This window comes from Falco rusticolus, chromosome 6 (assembly GCF_015220075.1).
Source record: "Falco rusticolus isolate bFalRus1 chromosome 6, bFalRus1.pri, whole genome shotgun sequence".
Lineage (NCBI taxonomy): Eukaryota > Metazoa > Chordata > Aves > Falconiformes > Falconidae > Falco > Falco rusticolus.
The window spans coordinates 18,835,672-18,848,006 of record NC_051192.1 but is presented as its reverse complement, the minus strand read 5'-3'; the positions used below and the strand labels follow the sequence as shown (position 1 = coordinate 18,848,006).

Here is a 12,335-nt window from a genome sequence, read left to right as displayed (position 1 = left end):
CAGTCAATCCAATAAAAAAACACCCAGCCAGAAATGAGTCATGTGAATGAAATGATTGCTTTCACTCAATATGTTAATTGACTGGAAATTGCATACATGCCAATGTGAGATAAGAGAGTATGTTGCATCCTGTGTTGGATTTATCAAAGTCCTGGATGTGCAAGGAGGAGACAGGACTGATATTACTAATGACGAAACAAAGAATTCTGAGAAATTTCCCATTAATATATTCTTTTTCCTAAACATCTAAACCAAGCAAAATTAACGGAATCACTGTTAGGAAGCAGTGTAATACTGTGATTAATGTTGCTGTTCTGAGCTGATGTTATTTTTGTTTCTGAAAGAAGCCTAACTCATAATTCAGATTTGCTCAGTTTCTTCCGAGTAAACAACAACACGGAAAATATGGTTTTATCTCAACCACTTTTTTTTTTTTTTTTTTTTTTTTTTGACAGAATAATTACATTCAAAAAGAAGTAATTCGTTAGGGCAGATTTAAGCAAATCTATTACCTCTTCTGAGAGGAATTCTAAACAACAACTAATGAAAAAGAGGTGGGAGGAGAAATCTAGATTTATAGACATCTCTAAATATATTCTCTTTATGCCTGTGCCACACAAAAAGGGCGCTAAGACATTTCTTAACAAAGCCTCTTTTCTGTATCCAGCTTAGTGCACTCCCCCGCGTGTTTCTGAAGACCCACTGTAACACAGATGGTAAACCAGCTGAGTTATTTTATATTTAAAAGGACAGTGGCACCCCCCTGATTAGTGGAGAAAATGGCAAAAACTGGAAAATGCCATATATTGCAGCCAATAAAAGCGGGGAGACTCCATCCTGACTTGATCAGCACCCCACAAACAGAGACTCTGTATCTCGACAATTACTTCTTGCCACTGTTTTTGGCAAGATGTTTGCAAGCCCCGTCTTTTCTTCTCTTTGGGCCGCATGTGCAATTGTTCTAAAGCATTTGTGCATGAAAATAAAGCCTGTGTCAACAGGGGCTACACTTCACCCATAATGCAGCCATGGGAAAAGACTGTCTGCTACAAGAGCATTTCTTAAGTGCGTGTGAATCAACTTTGCCATCACCTAATTTAAAAATCTCTACAGTAAATTCAAATGTCTATTAAGAATCTGGGGGGTGGGGGGAAGCACTATAAAACCTGAACACAAATACAGTTTATGAAGTAAGGTTTTTTCCTTTGTTTTTCTTCTCTTTTGTGGGGGTGAGAATGTGGGGGAGAAATGAAGAGACAGAGCTGCAAAACCTAAGCCGGAACTTACAGTAGTTTGTCTCAGTGTCTTTTTTGCTTCTGCCCAATTTTAGTTAAAAGTAGGCGCTAGGAGATATAATACTCAGCAGAGTGAAGAGCAGAGCAGATAACTAGACACTCTCATACTCTTGGCTCTCAGCCTACCGCGACTGTATCACCATAGTTGCTTTTCAGTTGGCACCTGTTCTGTGCTGAAACGGTTCTGCAAGAAGGCTACGCGTAGTTTCTGCTTTCAGCAACGTTCCTGCCGTGTTTGTTCAGTGCACCAGGCATAAAATAAATGAAGGACAAAGCTGTGCCAAGTGGGAATGAAACACACTCAACAATGTTACCCCCACCCATTACGTGGGCAACCTCTAAAAAGGATGCAAAACAAACAAAGCAGTTTATAGTTGTTAGTGATCCAAATCAGTTTGAAACGAAGAGATTTTTATCACAACAGTGTTAATTTTGAGACATCTAAAATTATGTTGAAAAGTTCCAGTACAAAATTAACTGTGATAGGATCAAAAAGTACCTTTGTGAAAATGAGAAACATGAAAACTGACAAGTTCTTGAGCCAAAATTATCAGCAGGTGACAGAGATTAATCCTAATAGTAAAATCCATTTCTCCAATCTGAGCTGTTAAATAATGCGTTAAAATAATCTGTAATGTGGTATAATTTCTATAAAAACAGAAATATATTAGCAAGCTTGTATTTTGTTTTCTTTTGTGCCTGTACTAGATACATATAACTGCCATTGACAGACAAGAGGTACCATAACAAAACATTCTTTCCATTTATGCTTTTGGTATCTTAGGCAACCACAATTAATCCTCTCTTCTTTATCCGACACCAGCAATGAACAGAAGTGAGTGGGTGAGAACTCTCATCTTCAGTAAAAACCCATTTGACATTATTACACAGCAAGACTGGGGCCTCATCTTGGAGTGAAATAGGTAGAGTGAAGAGGAAAAAAAATTGGCTCAACTGACTTCCTATTTTCTATGTTGATAGAAATGATATTCAGTATTACACCAACTTACAGCATTGCCCTTAATTATTAAAGTCCTTAAAAATGCCAAGGCAGTTTTGATTTTTTTTAAAGCAAAGATCAGAAGGAAAATAGAAAAGATTTAAAGACATAAGTGTAATAACTGCTTCAAGAACTCAATTGGTTAAAATTACATTTGCAAAAATAGTTGTGTTCACTGTTCTTGCATAAGTAGACTTCTCTGTCAGTCGTTGAAGCATGTTTATATGATGCTTAGCAAAACAAAAATTATCCGTCCATGGGATTCCCAAATGCAAGCCTCTGTCCTTCCAAGTACTGTGGCCTTAGGTGCTTACTTATGTACTTTCTTCAAAAATGAGCAAAACCCATGCTATCCAGTTTTCTTTCTGGAATGGCTGCTATTCAAGCCAAGACTGGTCAGGATCTAGAAAGTGTGTTTAAAAGGTGTTGAGGCATATTCTGATTTTTGAAGGGGACAGATTGCAAAAATCCTCCAACCTCTCTTACCCCTTCCCCCCAAAAATACCCCATAATTTTGTAGCAAAAACACTAACATAGAATCATCCAATGACAGCAGGTGTTACCTCTTCAAACCGACAATAAAGTCAGGATACAATTCATTTGACTGTCCAATTAATCACTATAAAAATGCTCATTTCTCAGCTTCAGCTATAAAAGGAGGCAAGGACACCTGGCTTAGGTAAAGACATCTGAAATTAAATAAAGGAAAGCTGCTCTCAGTAGCTGTTCTTCATTTTCACATTGTTTTCACTCTGATAGGTGTTTGTTATTTTATCTCTCAAATTCTGCTGGTTTATACGAGGCCAAGCCCAAAGCTGAAAAACAGACGATATAGTGAAGAAGACACTGCACAGGCACAGTGCCATACGTTGGGTAAGTAGGTTGTAAACAGACTCCATAACTGGATCTACACATTTTAAAGCCTTCCACGTCTAAACGTATTCATCACTATTTTTACTCCTGGTTCTGGGCTTAGGGATCTACCTGGAGTACATTACAATAATGACTGAACAAGACTGGACGGATATTCAGCATACAACACAAAACCGAGTTCCTAATGAAAAATAAAAGAGAGTTTCCAATACAAAATTAGAGTCTACAATTTGTTCTAAACTCACCCTGCTATCCAGGTTTTCCCCATCAACAGTAAATCAATTGTGCTATCCACATCTGCTTCCATTCCTCTGAATAATATTGAAAAGAAAAGCAGGGAGCACCACCTTCACTCTTAGCAAGATAGCACTATGGTCTTTTAATCCGGTGAAGCAATTATGAATATCAGATCACAAGCAAAGATAATTCATACTGCTTAGTTTCATCTCTCAAGGACTCTCACTAGGGTAGCAAATGTCTTTGAAATAGTTTATTTTTCTTTTCTTTCCTCCTTAACATCTAAATTAGATGTCTCTCCCATCAGCACAGTGCCTAGCCTAGCCCTGAAGCACTGGTGAGGACTATGGAGAGTCTATTTACATTTGGATTTAAAAGAAATGAATCTTAACTCAGGACCTTCTTTACTTTGCAGGAAATCTGCCATTATGGGACTAAAAAAAAAAATAAATAAATAAAAAAAAAAAATAAAGAGGTAAAAGCTTTTGACATCATACTCTGCCATCTCAAGAAAGTAGACACATTTCCTTACCTTGGGAAGAAGACAATTACCACTTTCTTCCAACTTGGAATGTTTCTGGTTTGATGCAGCCCTTCCCTTTTCTCTGGGCTAGTAAAACTGTATTCACCATTTTGAACTACTTTTCATAAGAAAAACATACATTACAACCACCTTTGGAGACTGACTTTGCTGAGTAACTATTTCACTTTGCAGCCAAATTCATCCCAGTTTTGAGAGATACTTTCACAGACTGGGGCAGGTAACTGTGTCCCAATTTGTCTGTCTTTGCAATTTCCAAGAACAAAACTCTGACACTCTCCTTGTAAAGAACAAAAACACTGTGGTGCCTGGAGGAGAAGAATATGTAACAGCAGCTAAGTGCACTACAAATGGGGGTTTCTTCCCCTTTCCCCCTACTTTTTACCCAACATCAGATGTATCTGAGCTTAGGCACCTGATAGAAAGAAACTCACAGCTTTTAAGGCAACAGGAATTCAAAACCTGACTGGATCCAGTCCTGGGCTGACCCGGCTTGAGCAGTGGGGTTGAGCAAGATGATTTCCAGAGGTCCCGTCAACCCGAGCGATTCTGTGCTTCTGTAAAGTGACCAGCCAAAAATCTATCCCAGTCCACCACTTATCTGAATTAGTTCCTATAGCATGACATGCTCCATCAACATACAAGGTAGAAATTGCAAAGCAAGAGAGGAAAGAGACAAGCTTTGAAAGCTCACCATTGGGTCAGGACTGCAGACTAAAGAGCCAAGCCCATATCAAGAACTTGTTATGAGCGGTAAAATTATTAGACAGATGATGGAGACGATAGCCATGCTGAAAAGCAATAGGAACATGCAGAATTTTATTTTCCCAAATGTCCCTCCCTGAGCCCAACTTTACAAAAATCCAACTCTGTTGCAAGGCTCTTCCTTCTGAACAATCACATGATATTGGTAGAAACACCACTGTTACAAACGGAAGCAGAAGAAGGAGCAGCAAAACATGTATTTTCGACTGTAGCAAAAGAGATGACTAGATGTGACAAATTTATGACTGGATTGTATCATACTTCCCTGCTTCTTTCCCTTCATTTCTCTATTTTACCTTCACATAAAATTGTGCTATACTCTCATAAAAAGGACTATATATGAGATAAAAGTCTGACCTGAAGAACATGTAATGCACACAGCCCAGTTAAAATGCTATGTTTATGATGGGAGTACCAGGTTCTACAGCTAGTGAAAATTAAATTTCACTTCCTAGTGCATGAACTCCTCTTGACCAAAAACATTAATCCATTTTTTGAGATCAAGCATGAATTAATTTTTTAAGGCAATGAGCGAGAAGTGGAATACCAACATAAAATTCAGCTCCCCACTTGAATATTGCTGTGCTGAAAGTAGATTACAAAGGCAGTACTCCCCCCTCCAGGAAAAGAAAAATATTCTGACCTCAGTGAAAATGGAGGGGGTGGGTTACGACATTTTTAGGCCACTGTGAGCAGGTATTTCACAGGGACGTAATACTGACTGGAAAGATTACATCATTGCAGTCACTGCAAATAGCTCTAGCATCAGAAACAATAAAAATAATTACTTGTGGTTAACACCTTAGTCATCTTGCCATTATTCATATTGAAAGAAGGGTGCTGTAATATAGCAACCTTGATATTTTTAACTGAATTAAGATATTTGTCCAAGTTGATACAAAATGCAACTCCCCAAGTTGCCTGTTTAAGTTGACATCCATGAAAACAATGCATTTCCCTTATAGTGGGGAAAGTGCAACTACATTTCTGAATCATGTTAGATATATTGTATATACTGTAAATAAAGCCCATCTCTCAACATAGTAGCTTCTTCCTTACTAAAGGAAGACTCAAGGAGACACTATTCACTCCACTCAACTTTTGAGGGCTCATCTTGGAACTCATCTGAGCCCTCACAGTCATGGTATGAGAGGGACGACTGCTGCCTAGCATTTTACCTGCCGTTGCTGCCCAGGCAACATACTAAAGCTACTGCCTGACCTGCAGCAGCCCCTGATGCTACAGAAAACTGAGGTCCGGGATGGGCTCGTGGGGAGAGAGCTACTGCCAGTTTGTACAAACGCCTCCCCTCTTTTCCAGCCTCTCCCAGTAACGTGGAGTGCTGAGGATGCTGAAGGCAAGGTAAAATGAGGTCTTTTTTGCCCTGTGCTTATTCCTCAAAGAGAGGAAATACTAGGATATTGATTTCCTGTCTTTATGGGGAAAAAAAAAAAGTTTTTATTTCACAAGGAAAGCAACAGATGCCTCCCTCCATACTAATATGTTGCTGGGTTAACCCAGGAAACATGCAGGTAGCCAGAAATCAAGATTGAAGCATAAAGGTATTTTGTTGCCTCCTCCATTTTGGGAATATTTAGCCCTTTAGGTAGTCAATGCAACATGATGTCTATTTTTCATTTGAACACCAGCTGCCAAGGCCTTCTTTGGTTTAGCAGCAGCCAGGGCAATCTGCAGTAAATTATTAACCCCGCAGTATCTCCTGCATGAAGCAGTCACACAGGAGGGAGGCATGCCTGTAGCAGCTGCATAGTTGAACTCCCCCATTAGCAGTTTTCCAGAATGAGTTACTGTGCCATCATCCTCTGATGGCAAAGATGATGTAACGGTTGAATGGACTAATGAATTTTTAACCTCAGATTTGCTGGTGTTGAAAAAAGTGTGCCTGTGCAAGTATCAAATCCCAACTACCACAATCCTGCGTATGTTTTGCACATAAAACACTGTGTAATCAACTACAACTCTCAATTTAGGATAGTCTCATCTCAGAAACTGATATTCAAATACTCTAAGTTAAGTAAAATCAAGGCTCAGAAAATAATATGGTCGTATTTTGCAAGTGAGCAATACTCTCCACAAAGCCTTAAATTTTCCCCTGATTTGATACTATATTTTAGTACAATCTAAGGATAAAATTATTTTTCCCCACAGCTTTGGAAGTCTGTTTCAATTGTAAGTCTGGATAGTTTAATTAGGGAAGCATGTTTAGTTTAAGAAAAAAATTGGATGGGCTAGAAGAAAAACCCTTCTAATACTCCCCAGGGTCTCCGGGTCCTTCAACCCAATTTGATGTGAATGAAACCATTATTGTTCTTTTGACTCCCGCTGAGCCATTATGTTAACGGTTTTCTAGAGATTTGAGTAGCATTTTACTACATGCTTTCATTACTCCACTAGCCAGGATTTTAGCCCTCAGACAGAAGTTTCAAGGTTTAAAAGTTTTTTGTTTAACTTATGAGAAAGCAGAATCCTTTTGATTTTATAGACTCTTACACAAGTTTTAGATTGGCATATGATGGGTATTTGAAATTAACAGAGAAAACCACGTGTCCCTCTTTTTCTCTCTTTTTAACCACCAGTCCATTTAACATATTAAAACCTGCAGCAATGAAGACTCAATCAGGCAAATAAACTGAACACACCCACTGACAGATATTTCCTGCCATAAAAATGCTCACACATTGGATGGGAGGGAAGAGTCACACCCTAATAAAATCTAACAGAGAAAACAATAAAAGGGTTAAAAGGTAATAAAAAGATTATTATCAAGCTATATAGACTAAGCCAAACCTTTAAGCGATATTTTATGGCATTAAAATGTGAGCTTTGATGATCCAGCTGATGTTTTAACTGCTTTAGAGCCAAAATAACTCCTTTTTATACCCCTGCATGTGCAGCTATATAATAGATGCTTATTGTACAATCTTCTTGAAATAAAGATCTTCCAAATAAGTTGCAGAAAATATCTAAGCAATATCATTCCAAAACCAATCTGCCACTTTGGTTCAAAAAGGAAAGTAGGCTTCAAGTAATTAATACTTACAACGCTTCCTTTGCACCAGTGTAACACTGAAGTAAACAGTGGACAGTTTGAAATCTAGTCCTCTTAGAGGCTTCTGTTCCTGTGATAACTCAATTGAACAAATTGAGCAGGTAAGTGTAATTTTCTTGAAAAAAAATCAAAACCGATGAGCGGTAAAGCTCTGGTTTCCTTCAGAAGACACTTCAAGTAAGATTTTATACAGACATTTCTGACACATGCATAGGCTGCTCTAAAATAAGCACAAAACCTCTAGGCTAATCAAAGCAACTAAACTGTTACAGATGAGCAACAAAAACTAGAAAAAGCAGCAATCAGGCTGATGACAATGCAGCTTAAGTGCCAAAATTTCTTCAGAGCAAAACTTGTAACACATCTCTAATGACCAAAAATAAACTCATTAAATCCTGTTCCTGAAGTTGGTTTAAAATAGCATCTTTATATCCTGTATAGGTCCCATACAGCCCAGAAACTGCATAAAAAGCCACAAAGCATCTGATGCAAGCCTCCGATTTCCCAATAATACCTAGTCTTCCAGAAGGCCTGACGCATTATCCAGATAATTAGAGTATGGCAAGAACCTTCCCATGTCCAAATAGCAGCTCTTTCAGTTAGGGATGACAAGTAAGTCTTAACTCATCCCCCCATTATCCATTTTCTGCACTCCTGAATATGTCATATAGTTTTCCTCACCTGATAGGGACACGGGATGTGATATTCTCTGCAGCGTTCTTGAATCCATGTCGTCTCCCACACACCTCGATAAGCCTGCTCATAGAAATAGCAGCCAATTACAACCAACAGCGGCACGAGGTACAAAACACTGAACACGCCAATCCGGATCATGAACTTCACTAGTTTGTCCTGGTTCTCTTTTTCTAATGGGATTTCAATGCGAACCCGATTGAGGGAGATAATGCCAGCTAGCAGAAGGGAAACTCCAACAACAACATACAGGCAGAGAGGTGCGAGTACAAAGTATCTTAATGCATCCACATCATAGAGGCCAACAAAACATACGCCGCTAATATTGTCACCTTCAATTTTATTCATTGCTAAGAGGATGATGGTTAGAGTTCCTGGAATGCCCCAGGCACTGGCATGGAAGAGCAACGCTTTCTTCTCGATTGCTTCGCTGCCCCATTTTGGCACAGCTGCCAAGAACCATGTGATGGTCAGAATGACCCACCAAACACTGCCAGCCATGGTAAAGAAATAGAGCACCATGAATAGCATGGTGCAAGCTTTGTTGTGAGAGCCCTGTGTCACTGTGGAAGCCTTGTACTGGGCAGGGCTAGATGCGTTACACGCTACTCGGTCTTCAAGCAGAAAGCCAATGAAGAAAATTAATGACACCATCATGTAACAGACAGCATAAAATATTATCGGTCTTTCTGGATAGCGAAATCTTGTGACATCGATCAGAAAAGTTAAAAAAGTAAACAAGGTAGCAGAAAGGCAGACGATGGAGATCACTCCGATGAAGTAGCGAGCAAAGGAGAGCTCTTCACGCCGAAAGTACATATTGGGGCAAGGAGGGGAACAGTCCCGTACCCTCAGGAAAGAGTAACCCAGATCAGGGTCTATTTTCAACTCCCGAGGACACCAAAAGCCATAATCCCTCTGTACTGCCATTGGAGCCTCTTCTGTGGGCTCCCCAGCTAAATTGAGGTCAACAAGACGAGGATATGGCTCATCACAATCTGGGAATCTAAAAAGTAAGAAAATAATTATTTACAAGAAATATACAGAGACTTTGCAAAGACTAGTAACCTTATTTATATGTCTGACTTTAGACATACTAACTGGAGCAAAACTAAAGAACGATCCAAACAACAGGTAATTCATGAAATACTGCGCTATGTATAAACAAACGCTAGAATTCATTGTCCCAGAATGCAGTGGATGTTGAAACTATAAAGTAGGTTTAAAAATAAACCAGAGAAATAAACGGACAAGGGCCCCATTGCGGCTTTAAGCATAAAGGTTAGGACACAAAATCCGTCTCAGCAAGTCTATAAACTTAGGTTTACTGTAAATGGAGACTATGTGCCCAGGGAAGCATGATTTTATACAGTATTTTAAAACTTTTCCCTAAGCAACTGTACTAGCTGCTATCAGACAGGATGGTGCACTGGTTAGACAAAAATCCAACCTACCACTGCTACTAGCTTCAATAAATTGAAATTATGATGAAGATATTTCTGTAATTAAATAAAACTCTGACTGGAGGCTAAGGACTGCTGGAGTACAGTCTAAAGTTTTGAAGGAGAGACTGGAGGGAGATTCCACGCCTAGCTATCCAGTTCCTTGTTTTGCTAGATGTTATCGCCTCAGCAAGTGCAGCATAAGCTAAGTATGGCTGTTCCTCTGCCACAGTTCATGTTCTGGCACAATGGCATTAACATAGCACCAGCAAAAGTTTCAGTAGTTTTAGCTCTGGCTTTGAAATTTTACTACCTGAGCCTTACTGACGAGATGGGAGGACCTAAAGGGCCCAGGCATCTGTTTGGTGCATGGAGTTATAGCCATCTTCGATGCAGGTTATCTGGACCTAAAAGCATCCTCTGACTTATTCTTTTGCTAAAAGTTTTGGTTTTCGTTCCCGCTAATCCAACTGTAAGACAGACTATTTCTTCCTGTTTCTTTTCCTGTATTTTATTAGCTGTGAAATCACTTAAAAAAAACAAAACACCAAAGCATAAAGATACTGTTTTCCATTTCATATATATTCTGTTTCATATAGATTGGAGCATCATCAAATACCTTATATAAAGTTACTTGTGTAATGTAAAGCTGAAAACATCTGTTTACACACAAGCTCAACAAGCATTAGATGCTCTGAAAACAGAGGTTTGAGATTTTATACACTCATCAAGACCAGCCAGCTCCCCCTTCAGAAAAGGGCCATTAATATCTAGCGTATGCAATTTTGCCCGACTCTCAGAGAAATTTATAACAGTATCACCTATTCAACTTTGGTATAGCAGACAAAACCAGGTCAGCATAAGTGACAAGGAAGAAGAAAAACAGGTGGGTATATTTATTCATTTAAGAATATGCACATGCTGTTTATAGTAACTGCCCACAGAAATTTTCAACTTTTCCTTTGGGCAGGTGATAGAAATATGAACTCAGTTTCCACCCCAGGAAACAAGCTGTTACACAAATGCAAGGGAAAATAAGGGCACTTGTAATGGAATACATTTAAAACATCTGTTTCAGATCATAAGACATCCTAGATCATACTAAAATTTTATCCTGGGATTTTAAAAAAAATAAAAAACCAAACCCAAAACAAAACAAAAAAACCCAACCAGATTTGCTCACCTGGTGCACTCCATATCCTCAGGCCAAGAGACCCCAAACATCTCCATGAGTTTGGAACACTCGCTGTATGCTCTTTGACAGAGTCTGCGACAGGGGAGAGTGACACGGCCGTACTCCATGCACACAGGAGCATAGAGGGCACACAGAAATGGTCGAAAATCTCTCGAGCATTCCAAATTCACCATTGGATGAAATGGCTAGAAAAGAAAAAGAAGAATTCAATAGCTACAAACAGCACATTTGCAGAACACTTCAGCACGGAAGCTACAATTTGTCTCATGATGTGTTAGGGCTTTCACGACCATAACCGCAAGCTTCTTTTTCTGAACTTTGTCTGCTGGAAGAAGTAATCATCATAACACAGCACTCAGGTATTTTAGGAAGACAGGCAATCAAGAAGCCTGGGGACAACGACAAAGATTCACAAGGGACATTTATGTACTCAATTTGCATGAAAATCAACGGGAATTAGACAGCTAAACACCTCTGAAGATTCAGGCTTAGCTTGACTCTCTCCCATAAGTCACACAAACTTGATTCCTTTTAGTGCTTGTGTAACTGACAGCCACACCATGAACTGCTAGCTGCTTATTTAGTAGGATAGTAAGAAAAACTTGCATTCAGTTGATGAGATTACAGTCTGAGGAATGTTAGATAATGCAAGATTCCTTGACAGCATAGAAATATAGCATACTGTGATCTTTCAAATATTGTTTTTGGATCATGACATAATAATTGTAAATAATCTATTTCTTGCATTTCTTCTGCAGGGCAGTGTTCTTCATAGCCTCCTATAAAATGTAAACACAGGACATTTTCCATTGCAGTCTTCCCACAGCATCTTGTCCAACCAAAGAGAACCTATTTGTTAAAATCTCAGTTCTACAGATATTCTCTGATGATAGAAGGAAAAGAGTCCCAACATGCATGCTATCATGGTTATATAAAATCTCATGCAAACATAGAACTTTCTAGCTTTCAGAATAGGGCTATAATCACAGTGAAATAACATTTCTTGACTAGCCATCAGAAAGCACTGTGAAATCGCAGCCTGAAAAAAATTAGTCAGAAAAAATAACTGTTGTCTTGTGCTACTGTGTTGCTTTATCACAGGTTTACCTAACAGTGACAGGAACTCTCCTCCTGGAAGCACTGAAAGAAAATGTATCACAAATACGAATGCTGAATTACTCTGCTACCTCCAGACCAGAGAAAGAGCAGTGACATTTTAGTATG

At 39.0% G+C, this 12,335-nt stretch overlaps 1 protein-coding gene across 1 annotated transcript in view; it reads right to left on the bottom strand.

Annotated features, from left to right (window-relative positions):
• The window catches only part of FZD3 (frizzled class receptor 3), a 61,475-nt gene that overhangs the window by 21,235 nt on the left and 27,905 nt on the right, over window positions 1-12,335 (bottom strand). Inside the window, exons 3-4 of the mRNA XM_037392690.1 lie at window positions 11,100-11,296; window positions 8,463-9,480 (exon numbers count right to left, since the gene is read on the bottom strand). Coding sequence (XP_037248587.1) covers window positions 8,463-9,480; window positions 11,100-11,296 — 1,215 coding nt within the window. The remainder of the gene's footprint in view (window positions 1-8,462; window positions 9,481-11,099; window positions 11,297-12,335) is intronic.